Source organism: Stegostoma tigrinum, chromosome 16 (genome assembly GCF_030684315.1).
Source record: "Stegostoma tigrinum isolate sSteTig4 chromosome 16, sSteTig4.hap1, whole genome shotgun sequence".
NCBI lineage: Eukaryota > Metazoa > Chordata > Chondrichthyes > Orectolobiformes > Stegostomatidae > Stegostoma > Stegostoma tigrinum.
In genome coordinates, this window is record NC_081369.1 from 24685217 (window position 1) to 24708868 (window position 23652).

The 23652-nt window shown below is 39.7% G+C and overlaps 1 protein-coding gene across 9 annotated transcripts in view; it reads right to left on the reverse strand.

The window, feature by feature from the left end:
• Positions 1-23652, reverse strand: part of chd9 (chromodomain helicase DNA binding protein 9) — a 247877-nt gene that overhangs the window by 51077 nt on the left and 173148 nt on the right. For all 9 annotated transcript variants that reach the window (XM_048546753.2, XM_048546752.2, XM_048546749.2 and 6 more), the window contains 6 exons: positions 20794-20989; positions 17509-17676; positions 10978-11157; positions 7994-8104; positions 7690-7886; positions 5608-5807 (listed from right to left, as the gene is read on the reverse strand). In XM_048546753.2, coding sequence (XP_048402710.1) covers positions 5608-5807; positions 7690-7886; positions 7994-8104; positions 10978-11157; positions 17509-17676; positions 20794-20989 — 1052 coding nt within the window. The remainder of the gene's footprint in view (positions 1-5607; positions 5808-7689; positions 7887-7993; positions 8105-10977; positions 11158-17508; positions 17677-20793; positions 20990-23652) is intronic.

Genomic DNA, 23652 nt, shown 5'->3' on the forward strand with positions numbered 1-23652 from the left:
ACTCTGGATCAGATTTGGCACTTTGTGAGGTGTATTTTGTGCTTTTTTTAAGAAAAGTGAAGAGATGATGAGCGGTCTGCTTTGAGCCAATAAAGTAAACAGCTTGCGAAGCCTTGGGTTTTTATTATGTCAGAACAATAGAAGCAACTTGAATGGGTTGGGTCAAGCTCCCACAGAACCAGGAATTTAATTTTAGCTGTCAGCAGTTGCTGGGGTCTAGAAGCTGGATGTGGAAGCTGTTATTCTTCTGTTGCAGCTAAAATTGTGGTCTCTTTTCCTGCTGCTATGAATTCATGAGAGACAATCCATTTTACTGACACAAAGTTGATGGAAAAGCTCAGCAGGTCCGGCAGCATCTGTGGAGGAGAAAACAGAGTTAACGTTTCGGATCCAGGGACCCTTCCTCACAACTCAATTCTGAGGAAGGGTCACCGGACCCAAAATGTTAACTCTGTTTTCTCCTCCACAGATGCTGCCAGGCCTGCTGAGCTTTTCTAGCAACTTTGTTTTTGTTCCTGATTTACAGTATCCGCAGTTATTTTGGTTTTTATCTATTTTACTGTTTTTTTTTGCCAGGGGTGTTTATGGGATATTACCATATTGGAACAGTCACTGTTTATAGTTAAATAATTTATTCTTTTAAGTTTTCCAGTAAAGTTACTTGAATTCTTCTTTGTTTGTACTTTAACAACCGTGCAGGAATAAAAAGTGTTTTGCTTCAAGCCTGGTTGACAAATCAAATTGCATCTGGAACATAAGAAGAAAATCTTACAGTCTAGGCTATCTCCTTTTGAGGTGGTTTGGTCTGGTCCATAACACTACTATGGAGGTTGGTACCTGGGAATTGTTTTTTCTCCATTTAAATAATCTTGTTCTTTTGTTCTCTTTCCAAACTGAGCAACTTGACATTTTCCCAAGGTGTACTCCATCTACCAACTTCTTGCCCAATAACTTAACCTATCAACGTCTCTCTGTAAATTGCACGTGGCCTCCTCATGTCTTGGTTTTTCGCCTACCTCTTATGTCATGTTATGTGCAAATTTGATGACAGTACTTTTACCTCTTTCCTCCAAATCATTAGTATGTATTGTAAACAGCTGTGGTGCCAGGACTGATTCCTATTGAACCCTACTTCATCAAAGTTGACAACCTGAAAAAACCCTTATTCACTATTTCTTGCCCATTAGCCAATTTTGTCCTCACACCAATACACTACCTCTAACAATGAAACCACAAAAATAAAAAAATCAAATGAGACAGCATGCATATTTCCATTCAATGAAGATTTTTGCCTGTCAATATTCCACTTTTTCCATTCGGGTGCACATGATCCTTGAATGGCTTGTATCGTACATGTCTAAAGTCTGAACTACACATATGTGACCCCCTGTAGAGTAATAACTACACAGCAGGTGTTACATTTTCACAGGCAGTTCTTGGTCTTTGGTTATATGGGATATGAACATGTCAAGCACAAATAACTTGGATTATTCATGCATGCCTCTGGATGATAATTGCACATATTATTGATTCATAACTTTACTTCATCTTTATCTATTCAATTGTTGCCATGGATATGCACAAAAGCATCTGTAGGTAATGTCTGAGGTGGTTTTACATTTGAAAATCAGAGGCTTTAGATTTGTGTTACAACACAAAGGCAGTATCCAAATCAAATCAGCCTCCTGATGCCTGTATTCACAACACAGTAAAATTAAAACATTCAATGAACCTTAAAATCCTCATAGCCAGACTGTTAGAATAACTAGTACCAGACTTTCTCTATCGCCAAACCAGACACCAGGTTTACTGCTGAAATGAAAGAATTACTAATTGATCACTAATACAGCATTAGCTAAATGAGGTTAAACAAAATAATCTGATTAACTATGACTGAATGCAATCTTCTTCGTTTCTAGACCCTAATCTCAGACACAGAAATATAGTTATGGGATAAATTAAAAGATTAAGAGGAGGAAATGCAACCAGCCAGTTCACTTCATTAATCCATAATAACACAGGCACATGGGATTGTATCTTGTTCGGTTTCTGATGACAGTGATCAATGCAAGTAGCTTCAAGTAGGCTCCAAGGAATATTCATTTAATTCGTACTACTGAAATTTTATTCTCTGGGCTTTCAGTAGTTGATAATGGGAGGATAACCAAGGAGCAATCAAACCAACATCCTGTGGCTTGGGTACCACAATCCCTCTATTGAAAACACAGTTTTAAACCAGTACAAGCATCAGCTTCTGTTTGTTTGAACATTCTCTCGGAAACAATCTCCCTGAGAGGCCCATGTTAACAATCAAACATCTGTCATTCGTTTCTGCACAATGCAATGCCTCTCTCGAGTTGAAATTTCTATACAGTACTTTAAACCAAAACCAACCTGCAACTAATGTCCAGATTTGGTGTTATAAAGATTTCAGTTTGTTTGTTCTCTTGTTTTATTTTAAGATGACAAGCTGCTACTTACAGCTCAAAAGGTCACCTTCTGCTCATAGCTCCAACCCAAAAGTGATATATTACAAAAATAATGAAGGTCTCAACATTTATTCCATTAGCGATACAGGCTAGTGCCACCACGAAACTTGTCTTCTCATGTTTGGTCTTTTTCACCAGAATTGTTTTCTTCTTGCATTCTTGCACCAGTGTTGCACTAACATTTAAGGCCACTGTTGCAGCACATATGTGACAAGTTCGCAAACGTTACAATTTTTAAAACTTTGGAAGCAGCTTCATATTTCTTTCTGTTGAAGAACCGATTTCTGTCTGCACTTGCCATGCTATGTGCACTCATCTCGTTGCGGACATGTCTTAAACTCCACTGCAACTTCTTCACAGCACAATATTACCTGCTTGATCCAATGTGTGAATTAAAAATTTAGACAAGTAAAAAACAGGTTATGAACTAAAAATTGAGTTTCTCAGAGCAGCATTTCATGGCTGAGAAGGGGGATGATTTATATGCCAATAATATGCAAAAACATTATCTTCAGGGCTAGAAAAATAGAATTGCCTAGCTGCTTTGACCAATGGCACGTTACCTTTACTGTGCAAAAGAACCGATCTTAACCACTTCAACAATAGCACTAATGGTGAGATGATTGCCATGTTTTCCTCGCATACTTGAAACTGCCTACAACCAAGCCTGATAATTGCTCGTGAGAAGACCTGGTGGAAAGGTTGAATGGTGTCCCAACTGAAGTCGTAGATCATCATATAAGATATGGTCTTCACCAAGATGTCCCAGAAGGTATTTTGGTAACCAACACTACAGTTAGATCAGTATTGCAAACATTTCAAAACGAGTGCAAGCAGACTTTGTCATATTACCCATATTGAATTGAATCAGAATTCAAAAACTCCACTACCAGCTGCATTCACTAGATTTTGATTGCCTATATAGGAAAGGAGTACAAGATGTGTTGAAACTCAGTTCAGTTAGGTTCATTAAAATTTTATTGCAGGAACTTGAACTTGTGTTAAATGGAGACAAAGTTAATTCGGATTGCTCCTGCTGTTGGAGGGTGTATGAATATGACTGACAGCATGAGTGTTAAATTATGTTTGAAATGCAGAAATGCCTACCAATATGTACAGTGCTTCCACAGTAATTATTGAAGTTAGGTTATAAATGGTAGGTTAATCAAGAGACAAGCTACTTTGCACTTTCCCACAAGATATTTATCACTGTTTGGGACTGAACCCTATGCATCTATTAATTAATAGCCAACTCAAGATCAGACATAATGAATATCGCACACTACATGGTCAAACCAATACTTAACAGTATATGGCATTTTCAACTGCAATCCCTGTAGGATTAAACATGGATATATCTATAATATTATATATGCCATCTCTTTTGCCACCCAACTGAGATCTGTGCCCAACTATGAAATTCTTTAAGTGAGTTTAGCTTTGTTTCAAGGTGTGGTTTCACTACTCAAGCAAGGGATCTGAGATTCTATTCTGACAGATTTGCAATTTATCTTGCCTGATAGTTCTGTAGCTAGAAACTATTGGAATCCTTTTAGTCAGGTTCACCATACAGATGCTTCATAACAGTATCATCATAGAATCCCTATCGTGTGGAAACAGGTCTTACGGCCCAAGAAGTCCACAACGACCCTCCAAAGTGCATCCCAACCAGACCCATCCCCTACACCTTTTTCCTAAAGTACACATCCCTGAACACTATGGGCAATTCAGCACAGCCAATCCACCTATTTTGCACATTTTTGCGCCATAGGAAGAAACTGGAGAATCCGGAGGAAAGCTGGAGGTAGAAATCCTACCTTAAATCTTGGTGAAAACTTATCTCATGTGATGATTGACATGGGGAGAACGTGCAAACTCCACATAGGCAGCTACCCGAGGAGAGAATCAAACCCCGGTCCCTGGTGCTGAGGCGCGGCAGGGCTAACCAATGAACTACTGTGCCAACCCAGTGCATATAGATCACTACACTGATGTGTACTTGAGAAGTTCAATGGATTGTTGTTTTGCTTATTAATAATAAGCAGCCAGTATCTTTCAGCTTGTGTGTCAGGGTGGTTTCTTCTGCTGCTCTAGGGTCGCGTCCAATGGGTACCCAAGGAACTGTCATTTGTGCTGTGGCTTTACAGTTGTGTCTAGTTTAAATAGACTTTATTTTTAAAAGCATCAGGTTTTAAAATAACTCTTTTTCTGAGTTGTCTTAGTAATTTTTGTAAAGTTACTCACTCCTAAAAACTGAATGGAGTGAAGACGTATGAATGCAAATAAACACCGATTTGGTCTTCTGCATTCTGTGTTGCGCTAACTCGTGAAATTATTGTATAAACCCATGCTGTCTTCTTGCATGGTTCTAAAAACAGTTGTGGTGATCAAAATTCAGGAAAGAACAATATACCCTAAACGGGTTGATAGCCAGATGTCAGTCCTGCCCTGCATATCATATCAAAGCCTCAGTGTAGTAGTGCTTCACAGCATTTTGCAGATTCTTAATTCATTAAATTTTACAAATACAATCCTTTTGTAATCAATACTTAAAAATGCACACATTCAACATATGGTCTGCTCCAGCTGCTGTGCACTTATGGATATACGAACAGAAAGGAGGAGGAGAGGGGACCTAATTGAGGTATACAAGATAATGAGAGGCATAGATAGAGTTGATAGCCAGAGACTATTTCCCAGGGCAGAAATGGCTAGCACGAGGGGTCATAGTTTTAAGCTGGTTGGTGGAAAGTATAGAGGGGATGTCAGAGGCAGGTTCTTTACGCAGAGAGTTGTGAGAGCATGGAATGCATTGCCAGCAGCAGTTGTGGAAGCAAGGTCATTGGGGTCATTTAAGAGACTGCTGGACATGTATACGGTCACAGAAATTTGAGGGTGCATACATGAGGATCAATGGTCGGCACAACATTGTGGGCTGAAGGGCCTGTTCTGTGCTGTACTGTTCTATGTTCTATGTTCGAAAGCATTCTAAGCTGAATCTGCAGCTTCACTTGAAAGTACAAGTCACATATTATGATTGACACTTAGCATTGCAATGTTATAATGGAACTCAAAAATTATTAATGCACTTGCAAAAACTTGCTGGCAAGGTTGTTACCTAGGTGGTTTTGCAGTTCTTTTGTCTGTCCATTCTCTGTCGGGGTAATGAGATCCCAGATGAAACTCTTAATTTTTTCATCTCCTCTGTAGTGAGCAAGGCAATATACTAAGAGTGCACGACAGATTGTCTCCACATCCTGTTCCACCAGTCGTCTCTTAAACCGCCCATGTGATAGAATGTCTTTCCAGCGATCCCACCTGGAGCACAATGAAATCCAATTAAAATACCAAATTTTTTGAGCATTGCTGAAAGAAAAAAAATCAAACATACTTTAAATGGCTTTGGATTTATATTTCACACCAGAGTTAATAGTTATGATTCCTCGATTATTTTAGATAAAGAGTGCATGTGTTAAGTAACCACAGAACAACGAAATGAGGAATTTCTAGCAATTCTGACTGCTTGGAAAATGCTGAAAATAATCTTGACTTGGAATCAGATATCAAACAACTGAACTTTAACGTGATTGTTTATTTAGTTGGGAAAAACTATAATGGGATTTTCTCAGTGAATAATTTTTTTAAAAATTAGGTCATGGGATGTGGGTGTTATTAGCTGGGTCAGCAGTTATTGCCCATCTCTAGTTGCCCTTGAACAGAGTAGCTTGCTGAGTCATTTCTGAGGGAGTCAACCACATTGTTGTGATTTTGCAGTTACTCATAGGCCACAAATGCTAAAGACAGAAGACTTCCTTCCCAAAAGGATATTAGTGAACCTGCTGGATTTTTATAACAACTGACAACGGTGTCAAGGTCATCGTTAGACTTTTAATTCAGACTCCCCATCTGCCATACTGGTTTGTATCCAGGTCCCTAGGTGATATTCTTGATTTCTGGATTGCTAGTCTAGAGATAATACCATTAGCCATTAGTTACCCACGTTTGAGGAAATGAAGTACAGCTGTGTTCCAGTCTTCAATATTTCCTTACCATATCACAATTAATCTCCAATTAGCCTAATTTTTGTTTTTAAATAAACCTATCAGTTACTCGAAGGCTGCTGAAAAGGACATTAACTATTCTTTGAAGAACATATTGTACATTGGACAGTGCATCACCATCTGTCCTTATACTTTCGCACATCACCTGACTTATTCAGCAACATCGCAAAATACCTGTTGGTAAGTTTTAAATTTGTGCTTTGTATTAAGTTTTACATATTTTGAGTAAAAGCATGTTAACATTTTTACAGTTTTAACCACAATAAATAGAAAATGCTGCCAGTTCCTTCACTGAAAAGTTATTTACAACTGTCCAACATTCTATTTACAACAGTCAATTCTCCAACAAACCTTTGTCAATGTCAGAATGAATGTGCTAGTCTATTAAAAGTAGGTAACAATCCATTTTAATTTACTTCAAGATCTTAAGGTACTAAAACAATTAGTATAAATACTGAAAAATTATCGATTCTTATGGAACAAACTGTGTGAATGGAACCATTGAACGTGAATGTCACACAAAGCATCAATTGTGGGAAGAATGAGCATGTGCTGCAAAATGTTTAATAAGTCACTCAAACAAATTTGGAAGTCACTGAGGTGGAGTTCAAAGTAATACTGGAAGACTGTGGGCATAGGTTGTGTCTTTGAGTATGTACTGGTGTACATTCTCGGAATGCAGGGCGGTTTAGTTCCAGGAAAGGGGGTTGGACCACCCGAACATCAGCAGTTGTGGAAATCCAAGGCAGAGTGACTTTGAGGGAGTTTCTAAGCCAGGTCATTGAAAGTGAAGGAACATTATAGCTTGTGGAGTTTTCATAAAATTTGATTGAGAGTTTTATCTGTAATATGCTAGTTATTCTTTGTGGACAGAAGAAACATTAACGAACTGTTTCTAATACTGAACTAGATACAGTATAAAATGAATGTAATTAGCCAAACTATCACTTTGGTTAAGTTTAAAGCTTGTTATCACCAGGAAGAGGGCTAGCACGAGAATTAAATCCGTGCACTGCTCCAGCCTTGGTGATAACATACTCAAAATATTATTCGGTGGCAATGCAAGTAATCAACATCTGACAAATCATTTTTTAATTGTTACTTTACTGTTACATAAAATTGCTTGGAAAATTTTATACCCATAAATTAGCAGGTTCTTCTCAATTCTGAAACACTCTGTTCTTCCATATGCATGACATCGGTCATAAGGTCTGCGTAGTTTGGGTCTGTCTTCTCCATCAGTCTCTGCCTCTGATAATTCTGCCAGCTCATCTTTAGCAGCATTGTAAGGTCTGGTTTGTTTCCTTACTCTTGGTGTGTCAATAACTAAGCTGTTCTGTAAGCAAAATAAAGGAAAAAATAAAAACAATTTTCTCTAAAGGTTATTGTCAGAAGTTACATTTTTGAAATATTGAAAAATACACAAATGCTAAATTAATTTACCCTTCCATGTACGGCTTCAAGATCAATTTCAGCTTTCTTTGCCCATTTCTGCCAGAAGTTAGGATCATCCAAAGCAATGTCACTTCTGTTGCCTGATGCCACAAAACTTGCCTGAAAGTTAAATATATTCTTGGAGTAGTGTTCAAAATCCAAAGTATTATTCAAAAAACATTACAAAAAAATTAATCCAAATATTGATCAGAGTGTCATCTTCTGGCTTTGAAACTATCCTAAAAAACATTACGATTTGAATTCCTGATTAACAAACATTTCAGAATTTCAGATTATTTTTGAACTTTCTTTCCAATAATACATGTGAGCTAACTGGTCTACAGTTGCTGCTTTCCCTTACTCCTTCTGAGCATGATATAAAATATTAAGTTGATGAGGGGCTGTATTAAAGCTGGCACTTCTCACATTAATTATATGCTAGAATTACACCACAGCTGGCAACTACACTTTAATCTTGTTACAATTTCTTATGAAGTTTTTAACGATTGACCATTTCTAAAGTTTTTTTCTTAACAAGAAAACATTGCACACAGAAAACACCTATAATTCTGCAGGCTTAGAGGGGCAACAGCTGCTTTAAGGCAGCATGTGGCTCAGTGGCTAGCACTGCTGCCTCACAGCACCAGGGACTCAGATTCAATTCCAGCCTCAGGTAAATGTGTGCAAGGAAACCCACGCAAACACCGAAAATGCGGGCCACGGAGAATGAGTTTGCATCCTTCCTCAGGATTTCAATCCTCAGTCCAAAGATATGCAGGTTAGGTGGGTTGGCTATGCTAAACTGCCGATAGTGTCTAGAGTGGTAAATGCAGGGATAGGATAGACTAAAGAGTGGGTCTGGATGGGTTGCTTTTTGGAGGGTTGGTGTGGACTCAATAGACCAAATGGCTTGCTTTCACACTGTAGGGTTGTGTATGAAGTTATTAAGCCTGTAAAAGTTCAAAAAAGCCAAACAGCAGATTAAGAAATGGGTTGGTCAAAATTAAGCATGCAAACAGAATCCAAGTAACAGGGATGCCAGAGGAACATGACCAAGACACACGAATTGCACAGGCATCCAGTCTGGTCAAATTATAAATTACAGAAATATTTACTTTTAAATTTCGAACTACTGATCAATGTGCATTGGCATTTTACAAATTAGATTACAGCAACGTAATTAAGTTGGAGCTGTGGGAAGGCAACCACTTGAATAGCAATCATGAATGACACTGTGTCATTGAAAACTTACATCTGTCTAATCAGTAAAAATTTCACCCTTCTGCTCATTTAACATCCATGAAGCCTTACTCTTGTTTCACCTTCTATCAATTACATCCACAATGGAAGAAGTATGGAATGACAAATTGACATGCATAACTTCCAGTATAAATGTGGATACAGACATGTTCAGAATTGCTCATATGAACATGTTGTTCTGTAATGCTAACAATGGGTACGGAGTCAAGTGGGACTATGTAAATGGATGAGTTGCCCTTCGCAGGACAGGATTAACATGACTACATAGAGATTTGCTGGTGCCATCAGCGAGGTATAAAGCAAATTGGCAGGGGGGTGAGAACCCTGAGAGGGAGTTGAGATTCAAGAAAAGCAAAACTAAAAGGAAGTCAAAAAGTCAAATGCAAAAATATAAGACAGATGAAGCACAAGCAGATATTAAATAGGGTTGGAATAAAGAACATTGTTCAATTAGCAGAATTAAAGGGCTCTGAATACATGTAGCATTTGCAAAATAGATGATTTGAATTAGCTAAATGGTTAGGATTTAATTGTCATAATGGAAATGTAGTTCAGGGATACTAAGATTGGGAACTCAATATCCATGGATATTTGGTTTTTAGGAGGGAAAGATAAAGGAAAAAGAAGGTAAGATAACACTGTTAACAAAAGGGGACAACAGGAACTGCAGATGCTGCAGTCAGCTTGAACAGTTCATCAACCTTACTAACACCTTTTACCCCAACCTCAAATTCAGCTAGGCCACCTCTGATACCTCGTTCCCTTTCCTGGGCCTTTTTGGCTCCATCTCTGGTAACCGCCTCAACACTGACATTAATTTCAAACCCACCGACTCCCACAGCTACCTGGACAATACCACCTCCCACCCACCCTCTTGCAAGAATGCGATCCTACACTTGCAATTCCCCTGCTTCCGCTACATCTACTCCCAAAATGGGATGTACCACTCCCAACATCCCAGATGTCCTCCTATTTCAAGGACCACAACTTCACCATTAATCTTATTTGCTAACCTGTTCAAAACAGAAAATTATAGATTTTTAGAGAAAATTGATCAAATGATATAGATCTAGTGCAGGAGAGTAGCTTTGAAGTAAACAATCATCCATGATCCAACTGAACGGTGCAGAGGGGTTGTCAGGCCCAACAGGCTACTCCCGTCCCTATGCTCATACAGTTGAGAGAACCAATGAGGTAGAATGAGGGCGTGGAGGTCAAAAGAGCAGGTATCCAGTGAGAACATGAGCAGCATTGGTAGGGACAGAGCAATCCATAAGTCAGGTGGAGCTGGCTGATGAAATTGAAAGACAGGGGTAAAGTAGTGCAGGGTAGGCCAGACCAGAGAAGATGACATGCTTGCCAACATGCTGTGTGTGAAGCAATAGGAAGATCAGTGAGTTTTAAAAGAAAATCTAAGTATAAAAATAGGTACACACTTAACTCCAGGGAAAATTCATCTTTTTAAGATTCTTTCTACCATCATTTTTTATGGCACTTAGAAAGGCTGTGGTTAAGGACTTGTTATGTGGTATGCAGAAATGCTGAGGTATGTTTCATTCCAACACTCCTCACAAAACTATCATTTAATCAAATTTTGCCTTTATTGCCAGTTATTGGGACCAACACCGTGTTCCAGCCTGACATCTGCTTCATTTTTGCAGAAGCGTTCCCAAACACAACGTGACAGCAATGGAATTCTGTTGAACTAAACCATATTTTGATATTTTAATTACCTTCGCAAACGTGGAACCTCTTCCTTCTGATTCAATGGTAATTGTCTTTGTCCTTCGCATGAGAATCTGATCAATGTCCTCCTCACAAAATTTAGAACCCTCATCTTCTTCATCCATTATTGCACCATAGGCACCACGGCGAAGCAAGTCTTCAATTTCTTTCTTCGACATTTGCTGCATCTACATCAATTATAGGTTTTAAAATAGACTTACTCTCTTGGTAAAGGCCTTTAAAAAGCAACCTATTAATAAGGGTCATCTGAAGATCACAAAATGTAAACATTTCATTTCAAAGTTGGCTGTGATTATGAATCAATTGTAACTGCTATCTCAATGTAAAAATCTCATCTACTCACATTAAAACAGGTCTATAATTTGACACTTCCTGACCAGCTTTTAGATAGACGTTGAAGAGAAATCTGCTTGTTAATTGCTAGTTCTACGTCCCTTTATCTATCTAGCTTTCAAGCTGAATTTGTTTATTGTTTAAGGCAGTTACAAAATAATATTTGAGATTTTACTGAGAGCTTGTCAGAAAAAAGTACATAATTGTGTGGAAAGACAACACAAATTAGCAGCACCAGGTTAGCAACATTTTATAGTCCTAGGCCAAAACTCATGCAATCGTCCCATGTAAATGCTTGGCAATGGATTTACCCCTGCCTCAAGACACACGGAACTGTACTAGTGAGCAATTGAGAGGGAGAGTCTGCACTTGTTGATTAGTTGTTTCTCACTGGCATTTACACCACAATAGGCAGTCATTCAGCCCATCTTGGCTGGACTGGTCAGCAAACATATGACTGCATATAATAAAATGTGAGGCTAGATGAACACAGCAAGCCAGGCAGCATCTGAGGAGCACAAAAGCTGACGTTTCGGGCCTCGACCCTTCATCTGATGAAGGGTCGAGGCCCGAAACGTCAGCTTTTGTGCTCCTCAGATGCTGCTTGGCCTGCTGTGTTCATCCAGCCTCACATTTTATTATCTTGGATTCTCCAGCATCTGCAGTTCCCATTATCTCTCACATGACTGCATATATCCCATTTTCCATTTTTTTTTGCAAGTAACAAATGAATACCTAATATACTGCTTAAATGTTACAAGAGTTCCTGCCTGAACCATGCTTTCAGGCTGCAAGTTCCAGAGTTCACAACCCTCAGTATTCCTCTTACCTTTATGCCTCATAGCTTAAACTCTCTGGTTGTTGACCCCTCTTTGAATGGACTAAGTGCCATCTTATCCACTCTATGTCCTTCAGAATCTTTACACCTCTAACAGATCCCTTCTCAACTTCTGTTGCTTGAAGAACACCACCACCCTAAAACTCTTTCTTTATAGTTCAGAACCCCAAACCTGGGAAGTTTCCTGGTAAATCTCCTTCATACCTTTGCTTCTCCAAATCATGACATTCCTATAATGTGGTGACCAGAACCGCAGGCGTTACTTCATTTGTGGCCTAACCAGCATTTTATAAACAGTTCAGCATAACCTCCCTTCTAGACTAATAAAGACAAATATCCCATATGCCTTCTTAACCAAATTATACTTGCCCTGCTAACTTCAAGGATTTGCAGATACGCACACCAAGGTCTGTCTGATCTTGCCAGGATCTTACCATGCATAACATAATCCCTTGCCTCCACATACACATTACCTCACACTTCTCCAGGTTGTACTCCATTTGCCTCTGCTCTGCTTGTACAACAAAAGGTCCTCAGCACTGTCTTTGAAACTCTACTGGAAACAGGCTTCCAGTCACAAAAACATCCCTCCACCATCACCCTCTGCTCCCTGCCTGTCAGCAGCTTTGAATCCAATTTAACACACTGCCTTTGATTCCACAGGCTCTTACATTCTTGACATGTCTGCCATGAGGGACTTTATCAAATGTCATACTATAGTCCACGTAGGCCACATCAAATGCATTACCCTCATCAAGACTCCTGGTTACCTCCACGATTTGGCCCATGTGCACTGAGAGCAGCTACTTGCATATAAATCTGTGTCGAAATACAGAAACATTAGAGGAGGAAATAGTGTATTTGTTCTTGTAATGGCAAAGGGTGGGATCAGAATCAGAGAACCACAGATAGCAAGGGACATAAATGTCCCTTTCCTCCATTTAGCACTTTTATACACAGTCCATACTTTTTCATAACTATCCTAAATCAAACTTGGAGTTACATTGCCAGAACTCTGTTCTCTCCTGATACACCTTCCTACACCTGGGCTCATTTCTTAATATTAGGTCCACATTTATCCCTTCATTTTTGGATGAAATTTAAGAATTTTGTTCTCTCTGTACCTTGCACAAAAAAATCATCCAAGTTAAAAGAAAGGTAGTTTAAACCCCCTAATATGGTCATATTACTCTGACACATCTGAAATTTGATTACTTTTTTTGATCTCTTCCTGACTGTTTGCAGGAAGTATACATCGAACAGCATGTTTAGTCCTTTCATGCTGTCTTACGTCGAGCCAAATGGCCTAAATTTTCTAAGACATCATCCTTTTCAATGCCACAATCCACAATTGATTCCTTGATGAATATTGTGATGCACATTCTCTCTCCCTTCTCTAACATCTGAATATCTGATATTCATCAATGCTGAGGTGTTAGTCCTACACATTTTTCAACCAAGTTTCAGTTTTGATTTTATCACCATACCCCCATGTTTCTATTTGTCTCCTCAGCTTGTCCATCTTATTCCGCAGTCCCCTTCCATTAAAATATATTCTACTTAGTTTGGCTGAACACAATACTTTCTGATCTATCTTTTTCCTTTGCTTTCTAGATTCACTCATTTTTGTTTTAACTTCTAATTCCATTTCAGCTGGTCTTCCCTCTGAACTACTTACCAGGATCTTATCCCACTGCCACCCTAGCTTAAATACACCCCAACAGCACTAGAAAATCCCCTGCGAAGATGTTGGTCTTGTTCTTTTTAGATGTAATTTGTTCAAGTTATTCAGTTTCCAAATCCCCAAAAATGGGACCAATACCTTTGGAATGTAATGCCCACCCTCCTGTACTCTCTCTCCATGAAGCATTCATCTGTTCGAACGTTCTATTCCTATATTCACTCCAGTGTGGCACTGGGAGAGATCTGTAACGCAATCCAACCAATCGTAATTACAACCAAAAATCCTATAGTCCGTAAAATTTACTCTGTTTGAGTGCCCAATTTCCTTTAGAAATTATTCAGCCTCTTCACTTCCACAACCCTCATAGACAATGAGGTCTGGTTCATCATTATTTACTGAATACAGAAGTTCTCCTCCCATCTTACTCTATATTTCTTGTGCCTGCAATCCTTACAAAATTAGAAAATAGCAAAAGGTTCTGTTTACCCTATCATAATCTTACATATTACTATAAAAACTCCCCTAAGTCTCCTTTGCTTCAAGGAGAACCACAATCTCTAATGGAACCTTGTAGCTAAAAGCCCTCATCCCTGGAACCATTCCAGCAAATCTCTTCTGCATCCTTTCGAGACCCTCACAACCTTCGGGAAGCGTGGTGATCAGAAGTGAACACAACCCTCCAGTTGTGGCCTAACCAGAGTCTTATACACCTTCAACTAGTCGGGCTGTTGTGACATGTAGCCAGGGTACCCAAGACTCGCATAACAATTTTTTATGGAATGCTCAAGTCTGGGGTACACACTCATGGTGGTTAAAGGAAGCACTACAAGGACACTCTGAACCATTGTATCTGGCACAACTAAGAAAAAAGTAGTGTGGTTTCCTTCAAAGGCAAGTGGAGAGAAAATGCAAAGTAAGGAAATCTCAGCCAGCAACTCATATCCATCTGTGGTATTCTATTCTATTTGCAGCAGAACTTTCCAGGCATTGATTAGTCTTGCAAGTCACTAACATATCCATCAAAGCTCTGGAAAATACCCGAGATGAAGAAGAACATGATCACCTTTGCCTCAAAGGCGAAAGAGCAAGAGAGACAGATGCAGCATTATCTTCCAGTTTTTGTCCTCAATGCCTTTATTTATCAAGTCCTAGATTTTATGCATTTGCTCACCACTCTCTAAATATGCTGCTACCTTCAAAGATTTATCTGCATGAACCCTCAGTTTATTTGCCCTTGTACAGGACTGTGCAATTTAATCTATATTGCCTCTCTTTATCTCTCAAGCCATAATGTATCACCTCAAACTTGTGCATATTTAATACCACCCGCAACGTGGTTACCCATTCTGCTTGCATGCGTATATTCAAATTAAAACATCTCTCAAATCAAACAAAGCGTGGTCCTAGCACTGACGTTAGGGAAAATCACTGCCCAGCGTCATCCAGTCCGAAAACCATTGACCAGAACCTGCTATTTTCAGCCCTGAAGCCTTTTTTAAAAAAAAATATCCAAGCTGTAGGGAACTGACTGCAGAGTGTGACTGAGGAAGCAATGAGCATATCTTGTGAGAAGCAATCATTCAACCAACAGAGACAGAATCTATGATTGTAGGGGCAGTGAGGGCAGAAGAGGGGGAACGTCTCATTTGAGATGCTAGAAGCTTCAAGTTTGAACAATTTAACTTTTGACAGTTCAAAATCCTCCAAAATGTTGAAGAGATGGTGATAAGTAAGCAGAAAGAGTTGAATTGAAATCGTGAACAGGCACCGGAGTAAAGATCTGTTCTAAGTTGAGGTCAGAGTGAAACCATGTGCTGGAGCTGGGCTGTGCTGGCTAACTGGAGCAGAACAGTGTATTGGGGTGCAGACAGGCAAGGCTGGCCTGAAACAGTATACTGGGTCTGAGCTGGAGTAGAAGTGTGTATCAGGGCTGGGTAAGAATGGATATCTATTGGGCACAGACAGGGGCAGGATGGAGTCTGTGCTGGGCCAATTGTTGTTACAAATGACCAAGACACTTCACTCAACAGTGGAAATCCAGCCTGGTATTGACACAGTTACACCCTGGGACTCCTCTCAACTTAAGGGGTTCTCATGCAGTCTTGGTCATGAGACTATGATCAGCCCAAGTATTCACTGGGTTTGAAAGGTCTGGGATGTGTGGGTTGGTGAGGGAAAGGCAGACTGACCAAAGTGAATCAGGGCTGGTTTTCAGTCGCTGTGACTTGGTCATGTTGGGATCTGTGTGCTCAGTGTTATTGCAAAGTTATTCTAACAGATTACTGAGTGAGTGAGTGAATTTGAGGGGCAGGATTGTTGAGGTGAGGGGTTGTGGGGTTAGAATGCTGGGCATAAGGGCTTGCCCATGTGAGGTGAAGTGGGCAGAAAAGACCGTCTTCTGTCAACAATGCAGATATGACTGAGAACTACGTAGGTATACAACGTAATATTTCCACAAAGAACATTAAAAATACAAGTTTTCATACGTATGATGTTCTACTAGATGCCAATTTGTAACTTTCCATCTTCATCTTACTTTGCTGTTTTAAGGGGTGAGGGAAGGAGCATTGCACTGGCTGGCATCTGAAGTCACACTAATTTGCAGCAATGTTTAGTATATTCATTCATGGGATGTGAGCATTGCTAGCAATGCCAGTATTTATTGTCAATCCCTAATTGCCCTTAAGAAGATGGTGATGAAAAAAGTTGTGTCACATTGGAAAATGGTTTGCAAAACACTGCTACAAATCATTTGTTTCACTTCGCATCCACATAAACCAACACAGTTATGGTCCGGTGTTAGCATGGACTCCATTCTGCATTACATATACTCCCTATACTGAATGCTGAAACAATGAGGTACCATCACTGATTTCATATAAATGCATTGGCCCAGTCTTGACTGCAATAGATGATAAGCAAAGGAAAACTAATCTTTCTACCAACATAAAGGTTAATAATTCCATCCACCTGAAGTGGCCAAAAAGAGCGCACATTCTCTACAGATCGTAAACTGTGCTAAAACTACATGATTCTGTGTCACAAAAAACTTTCAAACCATTTTGTCTTCAGCCACTATCAGCCACGATCATCCCTGAAACTGACAATGACCCTCCTATTCCTGGAGCCTCAAATGTTAACCAGCTTTTTACGTGGCACGTTATAAAAGGTTTCTTTCAACCAAATGGACAAAACCTTCATCGATCCTCCCTGTTACTTCGTCAGAATATTCAAGTAGATTAATCAAGCATGATCTGCATTTTGCAAATCGTTGCTGGCTCTCCTTCATTAGTACAGTGGGTACCTGTGATTTTTTTATGTTTCTTGCATTTGTCCCAAAACATTAGGTACCACACAATTTAAACCATCACAGGGTAGTTCCGAGGGGATGTTCTTACACCCTTCCTTGAATAAGAATGTCACAGGTTTCAAGGGTATTTTTAACTTGAATTTTGTAGTTGACATAATTTGATGAGAAATACTCTGAGAAACAATATGCATTATTATTGTAGGCTCTAATTTATGCTGAACACTAATTAGTTTCAATTAGAATATAACTGATGGACTGTATCATTAGTCCAACTAGTCACTCCACAGTAAATACTTCAGGACATCACGTGACATTTTGGATATGGGATTAAAACCAATATTTTCATTACTTACCCCACCAACATTGTTTTCTCGGCCATTCATACTTTGCAGCACAGCTTTGTCAAGTCCCAACTTCAGACTCGCCTTGTCAAACATCTCCCGTTCATATGAATTCCGAGTTATTAATCTATAAACTTTCACAGCTTTGTTCTGACCAATCCTGTGACATCGAGCTTGAGCCTTCAATGAAAAAATAATTTAGAGCAATAATGCACCACAGACTTTAAACATTAGAAAATTGGGTATGCAATACAAACTTTATCATGTGTGTGATGATAAAGTATGATAAATACCCAGTAACCACTGGACAACTCTACAAAATGTGAAGCAGACAGATCCTTTACTAGTTAAGTATTTATTGCTGAATAGGAGTGCTTTAAATGAAAGTGCTTTCTTTCAAGAATTAATAATGCTTTTGCTTTGCATTGTTCCAAAAGGCACAATCATCTGATGCGCCTGTTTTTATATTCAACCAAGTTGTTTAACTAGGAAAGCTAATAAAGCAAAGCCCAATCTAGTCATCAACATCACCACATGGAGACATGCATTATTATGCAGTGGAGCCAGTTGGAACCCTTTACTGACCATTTCTTTTCTAAACAAAAATAATTATGGTGCTTCTTCAATGGCCTTGTGGCTAATGGTTGAATTACAAGATCAATAATCTGTATGTGCAACTTACATCATCAAATTTCTGGTACTCATGTTGTCAAAGCTGTTTAATTTGTACTGAAGTTATTTTAGCCAAATAGGTCTCACACTATATGATGCTTAAATTGGACAGGTACAGTGTGAAAAGAGAGAGGAGCAGCTTACTTTGGGTTGGACTTAAATGATTCTCTACCACTCCAAGTTTGGAGGGTGTGGGTAGGCATGTAGAAACTTTGCCTACCATCCCTACAGTTTAGAAAGTGGAGGGTGAGCTAATGAGGGTATTTAAATTGATTAAGGAAATTGACAAGACAAAAAGGCTTTTCCCCAGCTGTTGAATTCAGGACTAAAAGATCATTTTAAAATTTAAAGACAAATTGTTCGGTAGAACATAGAAAAGTACAGCACAGTACAGGCCCTTTGACCCACAATGTTGTGCCATGGAATAATCCTAATCCAAAAATAAAATAACCTAACCTACATTCCCCTCAATTCACTGCCGTCCATGAGCATGTCCAGCAGTCGCTTAAATGTCACTAATGACTCCGCTTCCACGACTACCACTGGCAAACTATTCCACGCGCTCACAACTCTCTGGGTGAAGAACCTCCCTCTGACGTCTCCTCTATACCTTCCTCTTACCACCTTAAAACTATGACCCCTCGTGGCAGTCAATCCTGCCCTGGGGAAAAGTCTCTGGCTATCGACTCTATCCATGCCTCTCATTACCTTGTACACCTCGATCAAGTCACCTCTCTTCCTCCTTCTCTCCAGAGAGAAAAGTCCGAGCTTAGTCAACCTTTCCTTGTAAGACAAGCCCTCTAGTCCAGGCAGCATCCTGGTAAACCTCCTTTGCACCCTCTCCAAAGCCTCCACATCTTTCCTATAATAGGGCGACCAGAACTGGACACAATATTCCAAGCATGGTCTCACCAGGGTTTTGTAGAGCTGCAGCATAACCTCGCGGCTCTTAAACTCGATCCCCCTGTTAATGAAAGCCAAAACACCATATGTTTTCTTAACAACCTTATCCACTTGGGTGGCAACTTTGAGGGAGCTATGCACTTGAACACCAAGATCCCACTGTTCCTCCACATTGCTGAGAATCCTGCCTTTAATCCTATATTCAGCATTTAAGTTCGACCTTCCAAAATGCATCACTTTGCATTTATCCAGGTTCAACTCCATCTGCCATTTCTCAGCCCAGCTCTGTAAACTGTCAATGTCTCGCTCGCTGAAGCCTGCAATAGCCCTCGATACTATCAACGGCACCTCCAGCCTTTGTGTCATCAGCAAACATACTAACCCACCCCTCAACCTCCTCATCCAAGTCATTTATAAAAACTACAAAGAGCAGAGGCCCAAGAACAGAGCCCTGCAGGACACCACTCAGCACTGACCTCCAGGCAGGATACTTACCATCTACAACCTCTCTCTGCCTCCTGTCAGCCAACCAATTCTGAAACCAGACAGCTAAATCACCCTGTATCCTACACCTCCTGACTTTCTGAATGAGCCTGCTGTGGGGAACCTTATCAAACGCCTTGCTGATGTCCATGTACACCACATCCACTGCTTGGCCCTCGTCAACCTGTCTCGTGACCTCCTCAAAGAACTCAATAAGATTTGTGAGGCATGACCTGTCACTGAAATAATGATGCACTTCTTCACATACAAAGTGCCAGAAATCTGGAACTCCTCCCCCAAAGGTTGTGGATCTTATATTAATTGAAAATCCAGTCTGAGTTCAATATATTTTTGCTGGGTAAAGGTAGATAAAGAAATGGAGCCAAGGTGGGATATGTATCAGCCTTGATCTGACCAAATAACAGAACAGATTTGAGTGGCTAACTTACCTACTCCTGTTATTATCTCTTGCTTGTTGGATTTCAAATGACTGTAGATCTTCTTGGGATGTAAATCACAAAGACCTTGCACAGCTAAGTCACACTTAGAATGAGCTGGCTGATCACTGCCGTTTACTTCTAGCTACTGACTCCCAACACTCACTATCCAGGTGTTTGAAGAACACACAGAAACTGCTCGAGAAACTCAGGTTTGGCTGCATCTGTGGAGAAAGAAACAAATTTAAGTTTTGAGCTGATATGACTCTTCTTCAGAACTCTGATTTCTTCGCAATGTTTTCTGAAGAAAACACATATCAAACTCGAAACGTTAGCTCTGTTTCCCGCTCCACAGATTCTGCCAGACCTGGTGAGTTTCTCCAGCTTCTTCTGTTTCTTTCAGACCTCCAGCATCCAAAGTATTAGATCTTATTTCAAGGAAGTAGGATCTTGTGCATTTTTTGGCACTTGAATTTTCACCCTGTTAAATTGATTATTTACATTCTAATATTCAACTTTATTCACTAAATGTTTTTCTTTGTCTTCCCAGGACAGGTAAAGTGTTTGATGGACTCTGAATTTCAGCTGTTGTGGACTATAAAACTGGTAGTTTTCCTTCTTTTTAAAGAAGCGAAGGCTTTGCTTGTTTCGTTGGACCTTCCCATAATACTATTTTATAATGCTTACTTATATAAAAAGGGCAGAAAAAAATTACTTTCTTTTTATATTGTTGTCTATTTCCTCTCATGGTGCCTAATATTTAAACTGTACTCAATCTACAACTAAAATAGTTTTTCTTTACCTGAAGATCATTCTGTGGATTCCAGTCAGAATCAAATATGATACATGTATCTGCTGCTGTTAGATTGATACCCAAACCACCAGCTCTTGTACACAGCAAGAATACAAAGCGATCAGAGTCAGGCTTGCTAAATCGGTCAATTGCTGCTTGTCGTAAGTTACCTCGAACTCTCCCATCAATACGCTCATATGGATACCTGTAAGCAAAGTTATACATACAACAAAAATCATTAAAGCAGTCTTCATTTACTTCAAGCCTGATTCTTCTCCCATACATTCTCATGTTTGGTTTCTGTAAATTCAAACTTTTGCTTTGTGAGCTTTGTATGTCATTAAATCTACAGCAGTACATACACACACAAGACTGTGTGAAATGACTGTAACAAAACTGTGAAAATGGTCAACAGGAACACCAATGAGTTACAGCAGTGACAGATTATAAATCATTGATATATTTCTTTGATGTCCAAAATCTTCAAGTACACCGAAAGATCATAACAAAACAAAATTTGCCTCAACAAGAAACCGAATCTCGCACTCTATGCCATGAATTCATAAGGCTGGCAAAAGGAGTCTAAGCTTAGATAATTTTGTAATCATCCAAAAGTAAGTTGAGAAATTAGCAATTTGGGACTGGATTGGTGATTCCTTCCTCCTTTCTGACTGAGTAAATTGTTTCTTTCTGTCCATATTGGTTCTTTTAGAACTGACGACTTGATATGTGTGGAATTATCTGTTGTTAAAGTATAGGCACTATTTTGACACCATGTCACACTGACAGAATGTTGCAGAGACACAAAATCCAATTCTTTATTCAGGGAATCAGACCTCTGTGCATGAACAGTCAAGAGCTCCAGCCATTCAATACCTATAAAAATCTTGATAGTTTGAAGAAAATTGATTCCACAATTTTATTTTTTAAACATTAGAAACCTGCTGCATTTTAAACCAGGATCAAATTGTTAGCTGCACAGCTGTATTTGGGATCCAAGTAGGTGGTTCTGCTCATGAGACCCGCTTGCTCCCTGTGCTGCATTATTTCCATTAAGTGACCACGTACCCATAGAGCTTAGCAGGAATATCGCAGGTGGTGTCCTAGGCAATACTTAGTCAAATTAATATCTAAAGACGATTTAGCCATGATCATATTGCCATTTATGGGACTCTGTTATGTGTAATTGGATGTCACAGTTTTTATAACACCAAAAAGAATCATTGTTTTGACTGTACAGAAATTTGGAATGTAACTATGAAAAGGCGGATATGAATGCAAGTTCTCCAACAATGGCAGATATTTCTGGATATAATGCAGAAGGTGCAGGATCAGGTCATTCCAAAGAGGAAGAAAGATGCTAAGGGGAGGGAGGGGCGGCCGTGGCTGACGAGGGAAGTTAAGGACTGTATAAAGATAAAAGAGAAGTATAACAGAGCAAAGATAAGCAGGAAGCTGGAGGACTGGGAAACTTCTAAAGAGCAACAGCGGATAACTAAAAAGGCAAAACATAGTGAAAAAATAAGGTTGAAAGGAAAACCGGCCAAAAATATAAAGGAGGATAGTAAAAGCTTTTTTGGCTATGTAAAAAGGAAAAAAATGGTTAAGACTAAAATTGGGTCCTTGAAGTCAGAAACAGGGGAATTTATTACGGGGAACAAGGAAATGGCAGAAGAGTTGAATAGATACTTTGGATCTGTCTTCACTAGGGAAGACACAAGCAATCTCCCAGATGCAATAGTGGCTGAAGAACCTAGGGTAATGGGCAAACTGAAGGGAATTTATATTAGGCAGGAAATGGTGTTGGATAGACTGATAGGTCTGAAGGCAGATAAGTCCCCGGGACCTGATGGTCTGCATCCCAGGGTACTTAAGGAGGTGGCTCTAGAAACCGTGGACGCATTGGTAATCATTTTCCAACGTTCTATAGATTCAGGATCAGTTCCTGCGGACTGGAGGGTGGCTAATGTTGTCCCACTTTTGAAGAAAAGAGGGAGAGAGAAAACAGGAAATTATAGACCTGTTAGCCTGACATCAGTGGTGGGAAAGATGCTGGAGTCAATTATAAACAATGAAATTACGACTCATTTGGATAGCAGTAAATGGATAGGTCAGAGTCAGCATGGATTTACGAAGGGGAAATCGTGCTTGACTAATCTTCTGGAATTTTTTGAGGATGTATCTATGAAGGTGGACAAGGGAAAACCAATGGATGTAGCATACTTGGACTTTCAGAAAGCCTTTGATAAAGTCCCGCATAGGAGATTGGTGAACAAAATTAGGGCACATGGTACTGGGGGCAAAATACTGACTTGGATTGAAAATTGGCTGGCTGACAGGAAGCAAAGAGTAGTGATAAACGGGTCCCTTTTTGAAACGGCAGGCAGTGACCAGTGGGGTACCACAAGGTTCGGTGCTGGGGCCGCAGCTGTTTACGATATACATTAATGATCTCGATGAAGGCATTAAAAGTAATATTAGCACATTTGCGGATGACACAAAGCTGGGTGGCAGTGTGAAATGTGAGGAGGATGTTATGAGAAAACAGGGTGACTTGGACAGGCTAGGTGAGTGGACGGATGCACAGCAGATTCAGTTTAATGTGGATAAATGTGTGGTTATACACTTTGGTGGCAAGAACAGGAAGGCAGATTACCATCTCAATGGAGTCAAGTTAGGTAAAGGGGAAGCACAACGAGATCTAAGTGTTCTTGTGCATCAGTCAATGAAAGCAAGCATGCAGGTAGAGCAGGTAGTGAAGAAAGCTAAGAGCATGCTGGCCTTCATAACAAGAGGAATTGAGTATAGGAGTAAAGAGGTCCTTCTGCAGCTGTACAGGGCCCTGGTGAGACCGCAGCTGGAGTATTG